Source organism: Somniosus microcephalus, chromosome 14 (genome assembly GCF_052327205.1).
Source record: "Somniosus microcephalus isolate GS21.2 chromosome 14, FLI_Smic_1.0, whole genome shotgun sequence".
In the NCBI taxonomy this organism is placed as follows: Eukaryota; Metazoa; Chordata; class Chondrichthyes; order Squaliformes; family Somniosidae; genus Somniosus; species Somniosus microcephalus.
Genome location: NC_141000.1, coordinates 38,151,579 through 38,173,677, shown reverse-complemented (window position 1 = coordinate 38,173,677; position 22,099 = coordinate 38,151,579). Strand labels below are relative to the sequence as shown.

The following is a 22,099-nucleotide window of genomic DNA, read 5'->3' as shown; positions in this document are numbered from 1 at the left end:
CAGCTGAAGGCACGGCCATCAATGGTGGAGCGATGAAAATCGGGGATGCGCAAGAGGACAGAATTGAAGGAGCTCAGATATCTCAGAGGGTTGTAGGGCTGGAGGAGGTTACAGAGATAGGGAGGGGCGAGGCCATAGAGGGATTTGAACACAAGGATGAGAATATTAAGACCGAGGTGTTGCCAGACTGAGAGCCAGTGTAGGTCAGCGAGCACAGGGGTGATGGGTGAACAGGACTTGGTGACCGGGTTCTGTCCCATTTTCCAGTCCCCACCCCACAGTTCTGCCGGAGACATGCCCATGGTCTGATCAGATGTTCAAGCCCTTTTAAACTGGCAAGGAGCGGGCTAGGGTGTATTTACCCCTGCAGCTCCTGCTCTGAGCCCAGATGCTGTAGTTTGGGTTCCAGCCCAGCAGAATCACTGTTTACTCTGCATGAGGTTCTCTAACTCTAACTGGCCTGTTTAGAAGGGAGCTCTGCACATGCCTGGAATGCACACATGGGGAGAGCTGTGCCCAAAAAGTTAGCAATATAAGTGTATAAAGAGCAGGGGAGAAGCCCTGCTCTAGCTGAATTTCAATAAAAGTGTTTTGGGACATTTAGACTAAGGTCAGGCAGGTTGGTAAAGAGCCCAGGAAGGGACTTGGATACCAGGTTTGACGCCTCACTGAATTTACACTCCATGCGGTGTCAAACCGAAGCAAAATGAGAGTTGCCCATCCAGAGAGTCTCGCTCTGCTTCACATAGAGTCAACTCGGAATTTGACTCTGGATTTGCACTGCAAGCTCAGCATCGGTGTGACATGGAAATTGCTTGCAATGCACCCTTAGAAGCAGCAGTCGATTGCTGTAAATCATGGCTGTTTATAGAGAGAGAGAGAGTTTATTCATTATTGCTACACATGAAGTAAGGCTAAAGGTGAACAACACCACTGTAACTTAATTAGTTAATTATTAGCACAAGTCATTACATGCATGCCAGTGCTAGGTACAGTACTAATACCTAGTCATTTCCTTCACTTGTCAAAAGCAGAGCTACATGAGAATCAAAGCTTGAGTGAAAGCTGATGTGTGTTTGGATCAGTTTAATAAGGCATGATTCTACAGGAGTAACATCAGCCATTTCTGAAGTGACAGAAACAATGGCCTGAATTTTGCAGTAAGAATATCAGTGAGGCTATCAGTGTTCGCCATTATTAAAGAGTAAATCAAATAGCAACTTCCAGTGTCCACACACGCGCAGTAAAACCTGGAAATCAAGAAGTTGCTGTCTGATTTGCCCTGCTCCTCCACAAGCTGCTCTACACCAGTACCTCAATGATAGATTCACCATTAAAATACATGAAGGGCATGAAGTTACTGTATTTACCCACCAGATACCCACTAAACACACCAGAAAAAGTCAACACTCATCCATTACAAGTGTTACTGCCAAACAACCTCTCTGACCCTGAAAATTAACTTTTACAAGTGTGGAGGCTCCTGCCATCAGAATTTAATTATTTTTGGTGATTAAAAAAAATTAAAATTTTTTTACTTTTTCTTTTACTCTCTCTTAATCCCATCTTTTTTTCCTTCTCTTTATTTCACTTTCTGTGCATGATTTTACATTGAATTAAATATTCTAACTTACACTTCCTGGCTTAGACTCTGCGTGGCTCAGTGAGGTTTCTTCACTCCGAGTGGCTGAAGAGACACGCTTTTGCTTGCCCTCCTCACACACACCACAGATTCCCCCTGTAGAGGGTGACACACTGAAAAGGATCTCGAGATACCGTAAGTTGCCGCTGAAAAGCTCGCGAAAAATCTGTGGGCAGCTGTAAGCGTAACAGACGGCGAGCGCCGTTCCTTCGCCACTGACCACAAACTCCGGGCCATGATTATCTACTTCACTTGTCTCGGTTTTCTTTTCATATCTGGCACTGAACCTCTTTGATGGGAGATTCAAACACAATGCCACTGAAAAGAGATACTTCACAGCAGGGAAGCGCCTGTAAATTATTCAGCGTTTCTTCCGAGAAGGGGAACAAAATGAAATAACAGTCCGAGGGGCAAAGTGTTGCAGTCATTTCGTTGTCTTTTAACACACTGCTGAGTGTCCACTCGGGAGAATGCAGGAGAAGTTGGTTTGCAAGGAGTGGGGAAAAATCGACGGTGCGCGCACCTTTAAATGTTAAAGCACAGATGCTGGCCGAGAGCAAAAGGCTGTGCTGTTACAGCACTGATAAGACACTGGGTCCCCAAGGTAAAATAGCTGACGGCTACTTAAATGGCATCCGTCTCTCGGAGCGGGCTGAGGTTAGATATGCTGTAGCCCAGTTGTTGGAGCATTGTAAAAAACCAGAAGGCACTCACCTCCCCTGGGACTCTGCCCTCGTGCAACACATTCAGATTGATTTCTCTGCCTGGCACTGTTTTCTCTGTTTTTGCATTTTTACGAGCGTGCGGGAAGTTATCTGAGCAAATTGTGATCTGTGCTTGTAGTGGTGGAGGAATTCCTCCTCCCAGCATTACAGCAGATGCTGAAAACCTTGCTCTTTTGTCTCACACAGCTTAACCAGGTGTTGCTCGGCGCTGCCAATTGCCATCAGCCCTTTCAGCGTTTCAATCCAGCCAGTGTGCAGAAGTGATTGAAAGGTCTGATGAGAGGAGCGGCAAGCAAGTCAACGGAACCAAAAGCATTCTGTCATGGCAGCAGGTAAGAAAGGCGGAGTATCTCGCAGGCGTGCATCTTGCATGTGTTCTCGTTACAATATGCCACAAGTATTATCTTCATTGAAAAGGACGCTCTTTCTGTAAGGCTGGGCAGTAAATCCACAGAGCAGTCCTCAGTAATGATCAGTTTCTCACACTCACAGCTGGATCCTTGCAGCTGTCTGCTTGAAAATGGCCCCTTTTGCAAAAGTGCAGCAGTACAGAAACAATGGAACGGCATTTTTCGTCATGCAATGCTTTAAAATGTATATATGTATATATATTTTGATAAATAGTTAATGCATTGCAAGCGTGGAACTGTTACAGTTTCTGCCTAATTAGTCATGTACAGAGTTGTGTGGAATTGTTCAGCCATGCGTGTTGCTGCCATCTAGTGGTTACAGATTTGTTTTTGTACAACACGTGGGGGATAAAAGAGCAGCGCTTTTATTGTTTTGTTTGCTCTTCTTAAACAAATAACTGTGCAGAGCTTCCAGCGACTTCAGTCTGCTGCCCAGGGCCAATTCATTGGAGCTGCCACCACATCATGGCCCCAGTTCATTAACATCCGTCCAACCAACACTCCTCAAAATAACTGGCCCACGCTGACTAAATTGAAAGATTGGCAGAAATAGGCGGCCTGGTGATGTGTCAGCTGGTAGGGTTGCCAACTCTGGTCGGGCTTATTCGTGGAGGTGTCATCCCATGACCTCCTGCCTCCAGCCGGCCAACATGTCCACCTCGCGGTGCATCGCCTTCCCACGGGCGATCGGAAAGCAGATAGACTCTTCATTATAATTTGGCTGACTCTTGACCAATGTTCCCTCTAATGGATTTATTTTTTGGGTGCGCAGATTTTCTGTTCAAAAGCCGGCGACCGGCCTGCGCGGGATCTTTGGACCGCCGTTCAGCTTAATGGGAATATTGCTTTTGGCGGTCGGTCAATCAAACAGCCCTTTTTTTCCGCGTCTGATATTTTTATAAGTAATAAACACAAGAACTTGCATTTATATAGCACCTTTCACAACCTCACAGTCAATGAGGTACTCTCGAAGTGTAGTCACAGTTGCAGTGTAGGGCAATACAACAGCCAATTTGCAGATAGCAGTCTCACAAAGGGCAGTGAGATAAATGACCAGGTTATCTGTTGATGTTGGTTGAGGGATAGATGATTGGCCAGGACACTGGGACAGCTGCCCACTCTTCTTTGAATAGTGCCGTGGAATCTTTAACATCGACCTGAACAGGCAGTTTAACGTTTCATCCGAAAAGCGGCACCCCCTCAGCACTGCGCTGCACTGGCGTGTCAGCTTGGATTATGTGCTCAAGGATTTGAAGCCCTGACCTTTGGACTCGGACGCAAGAGTGCTGCCATTCAGCCTAGACCGATGGCTCAAAGATACACGGCGCCAGCCATGGCTCAGCGGGGAGCACTCTCGCCTCTGAGCCAAGTCCCACTCCCGAGACTTGAGCACAAAATCTAGGCTGACACAAGGAATGTTTTCTGAGGGGAAAATTCAGCTGAGTGCCAAAGAGGTGAAGGTGAAGTCAAACTGGTCAGGAGCTCGGGTTGCTTTAGGCTCCCAGCAGCTTTGGGGTTGTTGTAAGCCGTTCATTTTTTCTGTCCAATGCAATATATGAGAAGTTTGTCATTTTTCAAATATAACTGATGCTTTAAAAGTGAGGCTGTCGCCCTTTAAACGAGGGTGAATTTTGAGGCCTGTGTTTCATGGGCACTGGATCTTGCATTTCTGGGGTGTTGAGTTTAGATTAGAATATAGACTTTATATAAATTATATATTAATGGGGCTCATTTTGACTTGGTGAGAAAATGTGAAATAAATTCAATGGAAATAAAAATGGGGAGAGATGTGAAACGGGCTGCCGATTCACTATCGCCCGTCTTACACAATCGCACAAAGTCAAATTACCCCCAATATCTTTTAAGTCACTGTGACATTAGGGCCCTTAATTTCCTCGAAGATTCTGCTGTAATGTCACGGTTTCTGAGCGTAAACAGGGTTTCCACCGCATGTCCACCAAAGCTGCACTGGCAGGAAATTCAGGGCCTGTGACATTAGGATTCGTGATTTGGTTTTGCAAATGGCGCTGAGAATTATCGCGTCATTAGAGATTTCTTGTTTTTTGCGTAGGAAGGGGTTTTATACAATTGCTGTAACAGAGACTTGCAATTACAAGGTAGGAGTCACTCCAGGGTCTCACACTCCTGCTCTCTGGAAGGGACAGAGCCTGATTCCCTGAATTGTCCTCCCTTCAGTGTCGCTCCTCGCTCAGAGGGATTGCAGAGTCACCCCTTAGCCTCCCTGATTGCCATTTGTTGGATCATGGCTGATTTCCAGCTCAACTCCATTGATGCTCCTTTGTCCCATACCCCTTGACACCCTTACCTAACAAAAATCTATCGATCTCCATCTTGAAAATTTCAATTGACCCAGTGTCCATAGGGGGTTAAATTGGCTAGTCTCCCAAAACGGGTGTGGGGATCGCGGTGCGCTATTAACCCGCGGCCGTTCATCGTGTTGCAGGCAGTTTGTTAAATTGGTGCTGCCTGCTGTTTTAAATGATTGCTGCATGCAGCCAGTGCTACCCGCGCTGTTCATTGGCTGCACGCATCAGCAGGGGGCCTGTAATCGTGAGTGGTTAGTGCTACTTAAAGGCAGCCTGCACCTTGTAAAGGGGGAGGGGCATTGTGACTGCAAGAAGTAGCGGGAGTCATTGTGAACTGAATCTGTGCTGTAATATATCGAAGAATGGCTGGACATGTGAGAGAGCCAAGTGTAGGAAACCTCCAAAAACACATACAGATACAGGTTAGTTGTTGGTGTAATTGTAAGTGATCCCTTTAGATAGTGTTAGCTATGCGAGATTAAGTGGCTGGAGTGTGGAGTTCCAGAGTGACAGTGTTGCACACTGATTCACGTCACCAGCTCGCTGCTCTCCATGCTGCTGGCAGTTGTTAGGTGCCCGCGTGCAAACCCCTTGATCAAGATGGCATCCTGCTCACGTCCAGTCGGAGGTGTGCACGCGCGCATCTCAGACCCCATTTTCGAGTCTTAGTTGACTGGGTTGCGCCTAAAAAACAGGCACTACACCACCCAATTTAGCTCCCAGAGTCTTTTGGGGAGTGAGTTCCAGATTTCCATTTCCTTTTTGTGTGAAATATTGCTTCCTGATTTCACTCCTAAATGACCTAGCTTGAATTATATGTAATTTTCCTGCTTGGTGTCCACTCTGTGAAGTTCTTTTATGTGACAAACACTGCGTGAATGAAAAAAGTTGTTTTTGTTGCGATCATTTGCTGGCTAAATGTGTCAAAATATGTTATGGAGCGAGCGGCGATGGTGTTAAATTAGTGTCGGCTGGAACCGCTCAACATCTGTGCAGCGGCTTGTCCTTGCAATGCTTCAGTCCTCCTGTCATCTGAGCCCACAAGTTACTTACCTGCACTGGGATTTATGATGCTAATCATGCTTGGTACAGCATGCAGCCAGCTGCTTCAGCTTGCTTCTGTCATGTGAGGCCACCTCACTCAGAAATTCCAAGCCATTACTTTTAAAAGATGATGATCTAAAAAATTCAAGTGCAGAAGCATTTCGTTCGATGCACAGCCCGGTATTTCCAACTGGCAGAGTCAGTAATACCGCCAGCATTAAAATAACACCGATCGCAAAATCGAGGCCTTCGTCCTATTTCGGAGGCAGCAATATTTCGGCTTGGGAGAGGACTAGTTGCCAATAGTTTTTCTCCCAGCCTCTTTGCCTCGCTGTTTTTGATCCTTGGCAAATTAGGGCAAGCTCTTATCTGGGTGCAAAAACATTGCTGCTCTTCAGTTCTGATTTTGTTTCAATTTTTATGATTCATTCTTTTGTTTAGAATTGGGCTTTCGTTCTATTCAGGGCAGGTGAAACTATTTTTCCTGAGCGAAATGAAAGGTATATTCTATGAGTCAAGAATTGCTCCAGCCGCTATGTGACATTGGCCATAACTTGCTGCGGCCGGGCATCTAGCAGCGGCTGCCGTTACTTAGACTTGGCCTCGCACATTTAGGTATTTACATTTTTTGTGTGGCTTGTTGCTGAAAGTGCGAGCTGATAGTGTCACAGCGAGGGAAACCGGGCACCTGAGAACTGAGTGAACAGGGCAAGCAACAGGGTATCTCCTTAACCAGTGAGCTTGACCGATTGTGAAATTAACAGTGCAAAGACTGAGAAGGCCATTCAATGCATGTCAATGGGGAGGCTAAGGTCGAGATGCTGATTTTGCGAAGCTACTGGCGGAGTGGCACAACTTGGACAGCACCATTTAAATATCCGCATTTAAACGCTCATCTGCCCCTCGCCTGAAGTTGCTGTCACATTTGCACATAAAAAACGGCGAGCGCCATTAGCCTCACTGTTATTTTGACAGCAAATTCTGGTCCATAGTGTCTGAACTCAGAAAGGGGGACATATTTATGGACAATTATAACCAGGCCAAATATATCCACTGCTGTGGTAATGTGTGACATCTATCATGTTTAAAACACCAAACAGAAACTTTCATCTAATGTTGTGAAGCTGTGCTGTAGGTTCAGTTGCATTTTTTCACAAAACTGTTGTTAACACTCTGTGTATGTTTGACATTCTGGCCTGTAACGGCAGTCGGATCAACTCATTACTGACAGCACTGGGCTACAGATTCCAAAAAGAAAGAAAGAATTTGATTTTCTATAGCACCTTTCATGACCTCAGGACGTCTCACAGCGCTTCACAGCCAGTGAAGTACTTTTGAAGTGCAGTCATTGTTGTAATGTAGGAAACGCGACAGGCAATTTGCGCACAGCAAGCTCCCACAAACAGCAATGTGATAATGACCAGATCATCTGTTTTTAGTTGAGAGATAAATATTGGCCAGGAAAGCAGGGAGAACTCCCCTGCTCTTCTTCAGAATAGTGCCATGGGATCTTTTACGTCCACCTGAGAGAGCAGACGGGGCCTCGGTTTAACATCTCATCTGAAAGGCGGCACCTCCGACAGTGCAGCACTCCCTCAGCATTGCACTGGTAGTGTCAGCTTAGAATTCCTGCTGAAGTCCCTGGAGTGGGGCTTGAACCCACAACCTTCTGACGCAGAAACGCGAGTGGTACCCACTGAGCCACGGCTGAGACCTCATGCAGCTTCTACTTCTGTATCACACCATGGTCTTTTACAACAAAGGCCATTGAAAAACTTTGTGGCAGTTGTGCACAAGCCTGCAGAATTAATTCGAAGACTGCTTTAAGATTGCGGCGATGGTTCTGTGGCATTAATACGACATGATGCTGACAGGAACTTCTCACTGGTGACATTGGATTCCAGGTGTTCCTTCATTCATGCAAAAGATCGTCATAGCTCACTTACTCCATTATGGGTTTCGCACACATTTATAAAACATCCATAGTAACTCAGTATCACTGCTGACATACCTCTCCAGATAATACAGGGTGTAAATAAGTACCAAATGTATTTTGTCGCAGGGAGCTGTGAGGAGCGATTAGCAGGCTCCATTCACGCTCGGTGCTGCTCCCAGCTATGACTGCATTGGCCAGGATTTCTTTCCCCCCTCTCAGTTTCTATTGTCCTCATTCTGCCTATCTGAGCTACAGCGATCTGGTCTCCGACTCCCTGGGGACCTGATTACTGTAGCTCGGTAGGGTCTTTCAAAGCATTTGTGGACAAACTGCAACATAACTCGACAAACTGAAACCTTAATTGGCTCTGCGATGTCTCTGAGCGTCCGTGAAGGTCAGTGTGTATTAGACACGCTAACAGAAATAACAAGCTGCTGTTCAAGGACAGACTAACACTGGAGAATGATTTGGAGCCAAACAAATAAATGTGATTGCTTCCGAAAGAGTTGAAAAGTTAGTTATTAAGCTAAAGCTCATAGCTGTACAGGGCCATACAATCGTAGACCACAGAACGAAGCCCTTAGGCCCATCACGCCTGTGCTGACACTTTGAAACAGTTACCCAGTTAGTCCCGCTCCCCTGCTCATTCCCCATAGCGCTAGCATGTCCAGTCACGGTTTACATTATACCGAGCAGTATAGTATCAATGTCTGCTGGGAATCCCCACTCACAATATCAGTGTCTGCTGGTAACCCCCACTCACAGTATCAGTGTCTTCTGATAATCCCCACCCACAGTCTCGGTGTCTGCTGGTAATCCCCACCCACAGTATTAGTGTCTGCTGGTAATCCACTCACAGTATTAGTGTCTGCTGGTAATCCCCACCCACAGTCTCAGTGTCTGCTGGTAATCTCCACTCACAAAACCAGTCTGTTGGGAATCCCCACTCACAGTATTGGTGTCTGCTGGTAATCCCCACTCACAGTATCGGTGTCTGCTGGTAAGCCCCACTCACAGTATCAGTGTCTGCTGGGAATTCCCACTCACAGTATCAATGTCTGCTTGGAATCCCCACTCACAGTATCAGTGTCTGCTTGGAATCCCCACTCACAGTATCAGTGTCTGCTTGGAATCCCCACTCACAGTATCAGTGTCTGCTGGGAATCCCCAATCACAATATCAGTGTCTGCTGGGAATTCTGACTCTCAGTATCAGTGTCTGCTGGGAACCCCCACTCATAGTATCAGTGTCTGCTGGGAACCCCCACTCATAGTATCAGTGTCTGCTGGGAACCCCCACTCATAGTATCAGTGTCTGCTGGGAACCCCCACTCATAGTATCAGTGTCTGCTGGGAACCCCCACTCATAGTATCAGTGTCTGCTGGGAACCCCCACTCATAGTATCAGTGTCTGCTGGGAACCCCCACTCATAGTATCAGTGTCTGCTGGGAACCCCCACTCATAGTATCAGTGTCTGCTGGGAATCTCCACTCACAGCATCAGTTTCTGCTGGGAATCCCCACTCACAGTATCGGTGTCTACTGGGAACCCCCACTCATAGTATCAGTGTCTGCTGGGAATCTCCACTCATAGTATCAGTGTCTGCTGGGAATCTCCACTCACAGCATCAGTTTCTGCTGGGAATCCCCACTCACAGTATCGGTGTCTACTGGGAACCCCCACTCATAGTATCAGTGTCTGCTGGGAATCTCCACTCACAGCATCAGTTTCTGCTGGGAATCCCCACTCACAGTATCGGTGTCTGCTGGGACTCCTCACTCACAGGCCACAATTTTCACTGTCCGATGCGCTGGCAGCGGGGGAGCCCTGGAGCGCCTGGGGAACCTGGAAGTTTGAGCAGCACGTTTGTCAGTGGCTTTTTAACCCAGCCACTGCATTAGCATCTGACTCCCGGGTTTCCCAACCAATTCGTGCGCGTGGGCGTGATGACAATGCAAATGAGTCTATTTCAGTGGAACTATTTAAAGGGACCCTGCGAAGATGAATGTTGAAGGATTGTGGAGGTGGTGGAACAGAGGAAGAAACTGCATTAATGGAGCTCCAACGTGGCAAGGCTGCACCTCGCTTAAATGATGCCTCCCTGGAGCTGATGCTGCGTTCTGCAAGGGACCGCAGGGACATTCACTTCCCACGCCGACACCAGCACATCACTCTTCATACATTCTTAGCTTGCAGGTGCACCCAACCCTATCTGTCCAGGCACCTAAAGCGTATCTTCAGCATTCCGATTGCTTGTTCGATGACCATTTTCATGGCCATGTGGCTCCTGGGCCTCATTGTTTGAGTTCCTAATGGGTGTCATCAACCATGTCTTCGGGGGTAGCTCTTGTCTCCAAGGAACCAGCCGCTAACTCTGCTTCGAGGTCCGAAGAGCTCTGGGAGGGTGGACTGGCGCAGGATGCAAACATCATGGCAGCTGCCTGGGAATATTGTGCACACCTGCATGATGAACTTTTTGTGGTTGCATGCAAGCTGAACTTTGACGGAGTGGAAGCCCACGAACTCTCCAGGGTGATCTGAGGGGCGGGGGCGCCTTGATTGACATGTGTGCAATCGATGACTCCCTGGACCTGTGGGAAGCCAGCCAGAGCCGCAAAGCCGAGTTCCTGCTCATTCGGACTGGCCTCATCTGTTGCAAAATGTGCATAATTGCCGGCCCTGGCAAGCGTTATCGGTCACCTGAGTGATGGTATTTGTGGGCAGCAGACTGCGAGATTCTGAAGATATTTCCTGCAGATCCTTGGAAGGAGCCAGAGGCAAAGAAGTTGAGGGTGGCGGTGACTTTGACAGCCACTGGCAAAGTGGGCCCTCCAGGTCCACTTGGCAGGAGGTCTTCTTCCAGGAGGCTGCAAATGTCTGCAACCACCTGACGCAATGCACTGATGTTCCGACATGTCCAGGAAGTTGATCCTCTGCCTGTATACTCTGTGTTGGGGGTAACTTCTCCTGTGAGCTGTACCCTTGTGCTCATCCCCTCTCTCCTGTGGAGTGGCAGGTCGGTGAGGAGAAGGCTGCTGCTGGTGCTTCTCCTGGTGCTGATGCTCATCTTGATCCTCATCTGAGGTCCAAGGTAAAGCTACATAAGCAGCACCCACGCTGAACTGATGCTCGACAGATGGAAAGTGTAGGTCAGACTTTCAAAAATCCAAGGTAGCAGAACTGACCTCCAAAGTAGTGGAAATCAGCTGCAACGTAGTGAAAGCACCCCCTCCAGATGCCTTTCAGTCAGGCAAGGAAGTAGGTGTGAGGTCTGAGTACGAATAGGATTGTTTGCCTGTCATTTGGTCAGATCCCTCAATTGGCAGTGTCATCTCACCTTGTTCACTGGCAAGTTCCAGAAAGCACAGAAAACCTGTGCACTGAGTTGAAGTTCAAATCTGCAGTTAAAACAGCTCTTAATTGCCTCCTAACATCCTTCAATTGCCAACCCATCCTCTCCCATGGGGGTTTCTTGCATGCAGCTGAAAGCACTGCTGTTAAAAGCGGAAGTCGGCGGGTTGGAGCCAGGTTCCCGACCTGCTGTCAGTGTCTGCTGGTAATCCCCACTCGCAGTTCTGTCTGCTGGAAATCACCACTCACAGTCTCAGCGTCTGCTGGTAATGCCCACTCACAGTATCGGTATCTGCTGGTAATCCCCACTCCCGGTATTGGCTTCTGGTGGGAGATCTGAATTAATAGGGGGTTATTTTAACCCACCCCGCCCGGCAGTAACAGTGTGAGAATGTCCGCTATGAGAAGATTTACCTCACCATCCTCGTTCGATTCCTGCCCGCTGCCATTTTAACTGGGCCCTCGGGTGGGAGTTTCATTACTATAAGCTAATTGTGTGGTACTCTTGATTAATTCTGTCTCTTTATAGGACAGTTTCAAAGTGCTGTGTTTGCTCTCAGATTTGGCATCTCCTGCTGCTTTCAAATACAAGAAATGTTAATACAGTTCCTTCTCTGATTTTTTCCATTAGCTCAAGGCATCTCCAGAACTTTCCTCTCTTCCTTCTTCACAGTGTATTCTCCCCCTTATCATCCAAACCCTATACATTCTTTCCATGATGATTCCACCCTTGCTTCAAGCCACACACCTTCAGTGCTTGCATTACCTTTTTCAATTTTGGTAAGGTCACGAATCTAGCTGGAAACTCTGTCAGTGCGTGGTTGAATCTTGGATTTTATCTAGAACGTGTACTTGAACTCTGAGAGCTGTTTAAGGATACATGGGAAATTCACTAAACCTAGCTCAAGGGGGGAGATTAGCAACACAGCTAGAAATGCAGCAGTGACAGAGAATTCAATAGTCAGAGGGGCTGGCACGACCTTCTGCTGTTAGACCAAGAGTTCCGGAGGCTTTTTTTGCTTCCTAGGTGCATAACAATCCATCTTTGGTTTAAGGGACTGTGGTAAACCACTTTTATCGTTCACTATCGTTACGCTATAGTTATCACTGTTGTATTGTTATCACTGTTCTCACTGTTGTATCACTATACGAGGTCGCCTCTTGTCGCGCTGTTATACCTGGGCTGACCACCTCCGACTCCGCGCATGGCTCCACCTACCTGCCCAGGTATAAAGGTAGTCGACTGGCTGGTATTCCTCCTTGTTGGACCCAATCACCCACGAGGGTGGGCTCTGTTATTTAGTCAATAAAAACCTTTAGTTACGTTCCTAACTCGTCGCTTTTTATTGGACGAATTGATAGGTGTATCAATTTTATTGACTAAATTTTAAAGATGTCTACTACTGGCCAGCCAGAAGCCCTCCCAGAAGCACAGCCACAGCAGCTTTCAGACACCGGGCTACACCAGCCACACCAGCCGGCTTGGCTGCAAGCCCTCAAACCACCGTACCTGGATCTAAACCCACAGGCAGCAAACTCAGCCCTCAACTTCAAACACTGGCTGGACTGCTTCGAATCCTACCTGGAAGAATCCGGCGTCCCTCAGAGATCCAAACTAAGAGTTCTGAACGCCCAAGCGAGCCCGAGAGTATACGCACTCATCCAGGACACGACTACATACGAGGCCGCTATCAACCTACTGAAACAGCAGTACCGGAGCCCGGTAAATTACATGTGCACCAGGCACCTCCTGAGATCCCGCCCGCAACAGCCAGGAGAGTCTGTAGCTGAATTTTTACGGGCGCTAAGAGCACTCGGCAGGAACTGTGACTTTAAAGCGGTGACGGCTGTTGAAAATACGGAAGATAATATCCGCGATGCCTTTGTGAAAGGCCTACGGATCGACTACTCACGGCAAAGACTGCTTGAAGCTAAAGACCTCGACCTGGACAAAGCTGAAGCCCTCGCTCTCTGCCTAGAGGTGGCCCATCAGGACCAGGAGGCGTTTTCCAGGTACTGCTCGCGACCCTGGGACTCGGGCCCGACCACTACCGCAATACCCTTCGCAGCGCTGCCCCCGGGACCTACCTCAGCGTCGGCGTCCCGGACCCGACCGGGACTGCCACCCCCGGTACCGGCTCCGACATCGGGCACCCGCGATCGGGCCGCCGGCTGCTTCTTTTGCGGCCAGGAGAAGCACCCGCGGTCGCGCTGCCCAGCCAGGAACTCTACCTGCTCAACCTGCAGGAAGAAAGGTCACTTCTCTAAGGCCTGCAGGAGCGGATCTTCAGAGGCCAGCAGTGCCTCATGCGAACTGTGGGGGCGGCCATCTTCTTTCAAGGCAACTGAGGCCAGCATCCCCACACGTGAGTCATGGGGGTGGCCATCTTTGATCAAGGCAACCGACCCCAATAGTGCCTCATGTGAGTTATGGGGGCAGCCATCTTCTCCGCCATTTTGTCCTACCTCGTGGGAGACGCCATTTTACCCACCACGCCCGACTGCCACCGGGCCCCCGGACCCGACGACCGCCTCGCCCGCAGACGACAATGACTCGCTTACCTACACACTAGCCTCCGTCACTCTGGATCAAGCCCGCCCACACCACCTGTCCAAGTCGATGATGGACATCAAAGTAAACGGCCACGCCACGACCTGCCTGTTCGACAGCGGAAGCACGGAGAGCTTCATTCACCCAGACACGGTGAGCCACTACTCCCTCCCTGTCCTGCCAACGCGCAACCGAATCTCGATGGCATCGAGGTCCCACGCCACGGACATTAGCGGCTATTGTGTTGTGACCTTGTCGGTTAAGGGTACGGAGTATAAAAATTTTAAACTCCTCGTCCTCCCCCCCCAGCTCTGCGCTGCCGTCCTACTAGGGCTGGACTTCCAATCCCACCTCCAAAGTGTAACCCTAGCATACGGTGGACCCCTCCCCCCACTCACAGTCGACAACCAGTGAATGTTAAACCGCCCACCGCGTAACACCTGCAGCCTATCCACCCTCAAGGTGCCGCCACCTTCCCTGTTCGCTAACCTCACCCCCGACTGCAAACCCGTCGCTACCAAGAGCAGGCGGTACAGCGCTGGGGACAGAGCCTTCATTAGCTCTGAGGTGCGGCGCCTCCTGAAAGAGGGCATTATCGAGGGGAGCAACAGCCCCTGGCGTGCCCAGGTCGTGGTCGTTAAGACCGGCGATAAAAATCGCCTGGTCATCGACTACAGCCAGACCATAAACAGATACACCCAGCTGGACGCATACCCCCTTCCCCGCATATCTGACATGGTCAATCAGATTGCACAATACCGCGTATTCTCGACCATCGACCTTAAGTCGGCCTACCACCAACTCCCTATCCACCCCGAGGACCGCCAGTACACCGCCTTCGAGGCGAATGGGCGCCTATACCACTTCCTTAGGGTCCCCTTCGGTGTCACCAATGGGGTCTCGGTCTTCCAAAGGGAGATGGACCGGATGGTTGACCAGAACGGACTGCAGGCCACATTCCCCTATCTAGATAACGTCACCATCTGCGGCCGCGACCGGCAGGACCATGACGTGAATCTGGAGAAATTCCTCCGTACGGCCCAACGGCTGAACCTCACCTACAATAAGGAGAAATGTGTGTTTAACACCTCGCGCCTTGCCATCCTTGGCTGTGTAGTAGAGAACGGACTCATCGGCCCCGACCCCGAAAGAATGCGCCCCCCTCATGGAGCTACCCCTCCCCCACTGCCCTAAGGCACTTAAGAGAACCCTGGGGCTCTTCGCCTACTATGCCCAATGGGTGCCCAATTATGCGGACAAAGCCAGACCCCTCATGAAGTCCACATCCTTCCCCCTCACGGAGGAAGCGTGCGCGGCCTTCTCCCTCATCAAGGGAGACATAGCCAAGGCCACAATGCACGCAGTGGATGAGTCCATCCCCTTCCAAGTGGAGAGCGATGCATCCGACTTCGCCCTAGCCGCTACCCTTAACCAGGAGGGGGGGCCGGTGGCCTTCTTCTCAAGGACCCTACAGGGCCCTGAGATCCGACACTCGTCGGTCGAGAAGGAAGCCCAGACAATTGTGGAGGCGGTACGGCGCTGGAGGCATTACCTGGCAGGCAAACGATTTACCCTCCTCACCGACCAACGTTCGGTTGCTTTCATGTTTAATAACAAGCTGAGGGGCAAAATCAAGAATGACAAGATCTTGAGGTGGAGAATCGAGCTATCCACCTACGATTATGGTATCTTGTACCGGCCAGGTAAGCCGAACGAACCCCCTGATGCCCTTTCACGAATTACATGCGCCAGCGCGCATATTGATAGACTTCAGACCCTCCACAACGACCTCTGCCACCCCGGGGTCACCAGACTTTACCATTTCATTAAGGCCCGCAACCTGACCTACTCCATCGAGGAGGTCAGGACCATGACCAGGAACTGCCAGACCTGCGCCGAGTGCAAACCGCACTTCTATAGGCCGGACAGAGCAAGCCTGATCAAGGCCACCCGCCCCTTCGAGCGCCTGAGCATCGACTTTAAGGGGCCTCTACCGTCATCTGACCGCAATGTGTACTTCCTCAACATCGTTGATGAGTACTCCCGTTTCCCTTTTGCCTTCCCCTGCCCAGACATGACCAGTACCACGGTCATCAAGTGCCTGAACGACCTCTTCGCCTTGTTCGGGTTCCCGAACTATATACATAGTGACCGGGGCTCCTCCTTCATGAGCGAGGAACTCCGTCAGTTCCTACTAGCGAGAGGTATTGCAGCAAGTAGGACCACCAGCTACAACCCCCGAGGGAATGGCCAGGTGGAAAGAGAGAACGCGACGGTATGGAAGGCCGTCCTCTTAGCCTTAAAGTCTAAGGGCCTCCCAACCTCCCGCTGGCAGGAAGTCCTCCCGACAGCGCTGCACTCCATCCGGTCACTACTTTGCACTGCCGTTAACGCCACCCCCCATGAACGAATGTTTGTTTTCCCCAGGAAGTCGACTACGGGAACCACTCTACCAACCTGGCTGACCTCTCCGGGGCCCGTCTTGCTGCGAAAGCACGTGAGGGCCCATAAAACGGACCCCCTGGTCGAGAGGGTGAACCTCCTGCACGCCAACCCCCAGTACGCCTACGTGGCTTACCCAGACGGGCGGGAGGACACTGTCTCCTTACGAGACCTCACACCCTCGGGCACTCCGGAGACACCACCTTTACCCCCCCCCACCACCCCCCCAATTCCAGCCCAGGTAGACGGCATGCCGGAACCCCACGAGCCTTCGCCGACCACGCAGACACCAGCATTAACACCGGATAACGCAGCACCGCCGCTGCGATGATCGGAGAGGCTTACGAGGCCTCCGGACAGACTGACATACCAGAACTGGTAGTACACTTCACCCCGCCGGACTCAAATCTAAACAAGGGGTGAATGTGGTAAACCACTTTTATCGTTCACTATCGTTACACTATAGTTATCACTGTTGTATTGTTATCACTGTTCTCACTGTTGTATCACTATACGAGGTCGCCTCTTGTCGCGCTGTTATACCTGGGCTGACCACCTCCGACTCCGCCCATGGCTCCACCTACCTGCCCAGGTATAAAGGTAGTCGACTGGCTGGTATTCCTCCTTGTTGGACCCGATCACCCACAAGGGTGGGCTCTGTTATTTAGTCAATAAAAACCTTTAGTTACGTTCCTAACTCGTCGCTTTTTATTGGACGAATTGATAGGTGTATCAGGGACATATTGAATAGACTGAAAAAGATTATGCAAGGTGTCAGCTGTGACTCAGTGGGTAACACTCTCTCTTATTGAGTCAGAAGGTTGTGGGTTCAAGTCCCACTCCAGAGACTTGAGCACATAATCTAGGCCGACACTTCAGTGCAGTACTGAGAGAGTGCTGCACTATCGGCAGTGCCGTATTTTGGCTGAGACCTTAAAATGAGACCCCGTCTGCTCTCTCAGGTGGATGTCAAAGATCCCAAGGCACTTTTCCGAAGAAGAGCAGGGGAGTTCTCCCCGGTAGCCTGGCCAATGTTTATCCCTCAACTAACATCTAAAACAGATTATCTGGTCATTATCACATTACTGTTTGTGGGACCTTGCTGTGCACAAATTGGCTGCCATGTTCCCTACATTGCAACAGTGACTAGATTTCACAAAAAAATACTTCGTTGGCTGTGAAGCACTTGGGACATCCTGAGGTTGTGAAAGGCGCTATATAAATGCAAGTTCTTTCTTTTGCTTTTCAAGAGGAAGTCCAAGTGGGAGCCAGTGATGTACGTAATGAAAGGCTTGAAGTTCTACAAGTTGAGTTTATGAGATTAGGAAACATGTTTAGGAGCAAGACCACACAGATGGTAATCTTGAGTTTAGAAAGTTGAAGGGTGATTTAATCGATGTCATTAAAATGATTTGATAGGGTATATAGCGAGAAACTATTTCCTCTGGTGGGGAGTCCAGAACAAGGGGATATAACCTTAAAATTAGACCTCGGCCGTTCAGGGGTGAAATCAGGAAACATGTTTTCACACAGGGTAGGGTGAGCTTGCTGGAATAGTGAGTATTAGTTGGCCTTTCACCTGTGGGAACAATCACATCCAGGCCCATTAATCATGCAGGGCTATGGGGAAAGAGTGGGAGAAGGGGACTAATTGGGTAGCTCTTTCAAAGGCCGGCACGATGGGCCGAATGGCTTCCTTCTGTGCTGTAAGATTCTATGATTCTACCCTCCCCATGAATGGCTCACATATTCACATCCAGCAGGCTTCCCGGACTGCAATCACATATAGGATCTCTTGCTGATTTTCCTTTCCCCACTCGGAGACTCGAAGGCCAATTACAGCCACCCCAGCTAAGATCGACTAAATGAGTGCAGACTAGGGGTCGAACCTGAGACTATCCTAATCCTAATGGGTCATTTAAGGAATTACTCGGGTATTTTTTTCAAATCAAACATGCAACAACTTGGCTCAGTTGCTAGCACTTTCGCCGTCAAGTCAAAAGGTGGTAGGTTCAAGTTCCATTCCAAGATTGAAGTATACAGTCTGGGCTGAAGGTCCATCGCAGTACGGAATGAGTGCTGCATTGTTGGAGGAGCTATCCTATTGAAGAGATAATAAAGCGAGACACTGTCTAGTGGTTCATGGGAACTATTGTTGGAAACTGTATGTTATGGTTTGCCGGCATCATTTTATCTGTCAGCAGTTTCTACAGTTGGCATCCCCGACACCACCTTAAACATTCACTCCCTCCACCACTGGCGTACCATGGCTGCAATGTATACCATCTACAAGATGCACTGCAGCAACTCGCTAAGGCTTCTTCGGCAGCAGCTCCCAAACCCGTGACCTCTACCACCTAGAAGGACAAGGGCAGCAGGTGCATGGGAACACCATCATCTCCAGGTTCCCCTCTGAGTCACACACCATCCTGACTTGGAAATATATTGCCGATCCTTCATCGTCACTGGGTCAAAATCCTGGAACTCCCTCCCTAACAGCACTGTGGGAGTACCTTCACCACACGGACTGCAGCAGTTCAAGAAGGCAGCTCACCACCACCTTCTCAAGGGCAACTAGAGATGGGCAATAAATGCTGGCCTTGCCAGCGACACCCACATCCTGTGAATGAATTTTAAAACATTTGCAGGGAGTTCTCCCATTGTCCTGGCCAACGTTCCTCCCTGCACCAAAAAGCACATTGACTGGTTGTTCGTCCTGTTCGCTATTTGTAGGACCTTGCTTGCTCAGAATGGCTGCTGCGCTTCAAGGTCATTCCTGATTGTGGAGTGGGGGTGAGATTCCTGAGGTACTCGATTAAACCCAGTGTTTTCCACCAATTTCTGTTCATATTGCTTAATGCTGAGAACTTTGAATGGCCCCAATGAGAAATAGATTTAACAATTTATTCTTTGTAGTCTGTAAACATTGGCTCACTTATTCCTGTAAAAAATATGAATGTTAAATATTTTCATTTAATTACATAGAGCGTTAGAAAAATGTCGAAATGAAGTACTTTGCTGCCTTACAGGGACTCTTATTTGAAAAGTCAGCCAGTATAGTGTGCAGACATAAAAATCAATTAAAGCAACAAAAAAGGGATAATTGCTGATATTTACAATTGTCGTAATACTATATATTTTGGTTTCCCGGCAGCATCTTATCTGTCGGTAGTTTCGAGTCACTTTCCTGATTCCCAGCATGTGCAGCAAGCTGGCAGTACAGCTTCGAATCACAGCTATCCCATAATCACACCATGATCCATGTGACCTTCCATACATTAAAATTCATTCATTAATGTGGATGAGATTTTCTACGATCAAAACTCATTTGAAAATTGCATTCCTAATGAACACAATTGCACATTTGTGTGCAATTCATCAGTTCAGTGTTTAGCAAAGGCCCTCCCATACAACCAAGGCTACTCATTTGGAAAAACTTCCCCCGAACATCTTATATAGGAATAAAGTTGTGCTTTACTGACCACAAACCAGATCTTCACATCAACAGCAACAACTTGCATTTCGATAGCTTGTTCAACATAGTAAAACGTCCCAAGGCACTTTGCAGGAACATTAGCAGATAACATTTGACACCAAGCCAAATAAGGTGATATTAGGACATAGGCTTGGTCAAAGAGGTAGATATTAAGGAACGTCTTGAAGGAGGAGAGAGAGGTAGTGAGGCAGAGAGGTTTAGGGAGGGAATTCCAGCACTTCGGGGCTAGACGACTGAAGGCACGGCTGCCAATTTAGAACAGATCGCTTGGAGTATTTTCCTATTTAAAGAAGGTCTCTGGGAATGTGCTAGTCTTAAGGAGGTTCTCGAGAGTGTCTTACTATTTAAAAAGGCCCCAGGGAGGTGTTACGATTTAGTGGTGGTTTCAGGAAGTGTTTTACTATTTTGTGAAAGTCTCTGGGAGTGTGCTATAGTTTAGAGAAAGTTGCTCACAATGTGTTGCTTTTTAGAGGAGGTCCTTGAAAGAATGCCAATACTTAGAGATCTCAGGAAGACGGTTACTGTTTAGAGGAAATCACTTAGAGTGTGTTACTATTTAGTTGAGGTCACTGGGAGTGTGTTACTATTTAGATAAGGTCACTGGGAGTGTGTCACTATTTGCAGGGAGTCCTGGGAGTGTGCTGCTGATTAGAAGAGCTCTCGAGGAGTAAGTTACTATTTCAGTGAGAGTGAGAGACCTGGAGATTTTACTATTTAGATGAGGTCTCTCAGAGTGTGTTTAATATTAGTTTAGATGAGGTCTCTGGGAATGTATTACTATTTAGATGAAGTCTCTGGTAGGGTTTTATTATTTAGAGGACCTTTATGGTCGTCTTCTCTTCTTAAGCAGTCCCTTGGAACCGAGGATGACTTGCTTCCACATTAAAAAGAGTTCTCCGGTGACTGATGAGTCCAATGCGGGACCTAGAGTCTCTGTCACAGGTGGGGCAGACGGTGGTTGAAGGGGTGGGTGGGTGGAGTGTTTGGGTTGACGTGCGCTGCTTGCGCTTGGCCTCCGCTTGCTCCTGGAGAAGAGACTCGAGGTGTTCGGCACCTTCCCAGATGCTTCTCCTCCACTTTGTGCGGTCTTGGGCCAGGGATTCCCAGGTGTCAGTGGGGATGTTGCACTTTTTCAAGGAGGCTTTGAGGGTGTCCTTGAAGCGTTTCCTCTGCCCACCTGGGGCTCTCTTGCCGTGTTGGAGCTCTGAGTAGAGCACTTGTTTTGGGAGTCTCGTATTGGGCATGCAGATGATGTGACCCGTCCATCGGAGCTGATTGAGCGTAGTCAAAGCTTCGATGCTGGGGATGTTGGCCTGAGCGAGAACACTGACGTTGGTGCGCCTATCCTGCCAAAGGATTTGCAGGATCTTGCGGAGGCAGCATTGGGGGTACCTCTCCAGTGCTTTGAGGTGCCTGCTGTACATGGTCCATGTCTCTGAGGCATACAGCAGGGCGAGTATCACTGCTGCTCTGTAGACCATGAGCTTAGTGCCAGGTGTGAGGTCCTGGTCTTCAAACACTCTCTTCCTCAGACCGAAGGCTGCACTGGCACACTGAAGGCAGTGTTGGACTTCATCATCGATGCCTGCCCTTGTTGACAGTAGGCTCCTGAGGTATGGAATGTGGTCCACGTTGTCCAAGGCCTTGTCGTGGATTTTGATAATCGGGGGGCAGTACTGTGTGGTGGGGGCAGGTTGGTAGAGGACCTTTGTCTTACGGATGTTTAGTGCAAGGCCCATGCTCTCGTATGCTTCGGTGAAGGTGTTGATGATGGTTTGGAGTTCGACCTCCGAGTGAGCGCAGACGCAAGCGTCGTCTGCATACTCTCATTCTATGACAGAGGATGGGACGACCTTGGATCTGGGCTGGAGGCGACGGAGGTTGAACAGTTTCCACTTTGTTCTATAAATTAGCTCCATTCCAGCGGGGAGCTTATTGATGGTGAGATGGAGCATTGCAGTAAGGAAGATCAAGAAGAGCGTTGGTGCGATGACACAGCCTTGCTTGACCCCAGTCCGTACGTGAATTGGGTCTGTGGTGGAACCGTTGGTCAGGATCATGGCTTGCATGTTGTCGTGAAGCAGGCGGAGGATGGTGACAAACATTTGAGGGCAACCGAACTTTGGGAGGACACTCCATAATCCCTCATGGTTGAGTGTTGAAGGCCTTTGTGAG

General features: G+C 49.0%; 1 protein-coding gene across 1 annotated transcript in view; it reads left to right on the top strand.

The window, feature by feature from the left end:
• Positions 1-2,416: 2,416 nt before the first annotated feature.
• The window catches only part of enox1 (ecto-NOX disulfide-thiol exchanger 1), a 980,064-nt gene continuing 960,381 nt past the window's right edge, over positions 2,417-22,099 (top strand). Inside the window, exon 1 of the mRNA XM_086006510.1 lies at positions 2,417-2,699. Within this exon, the coding sequence (XP_085862636.1) occupies positions 2,690-2,699 (10 nt within the window). The 5' untranslated portion in view covers positions 2,417-2,689. The remainder of the gene's footprint in view (positions 2,700-22,099) is intronic.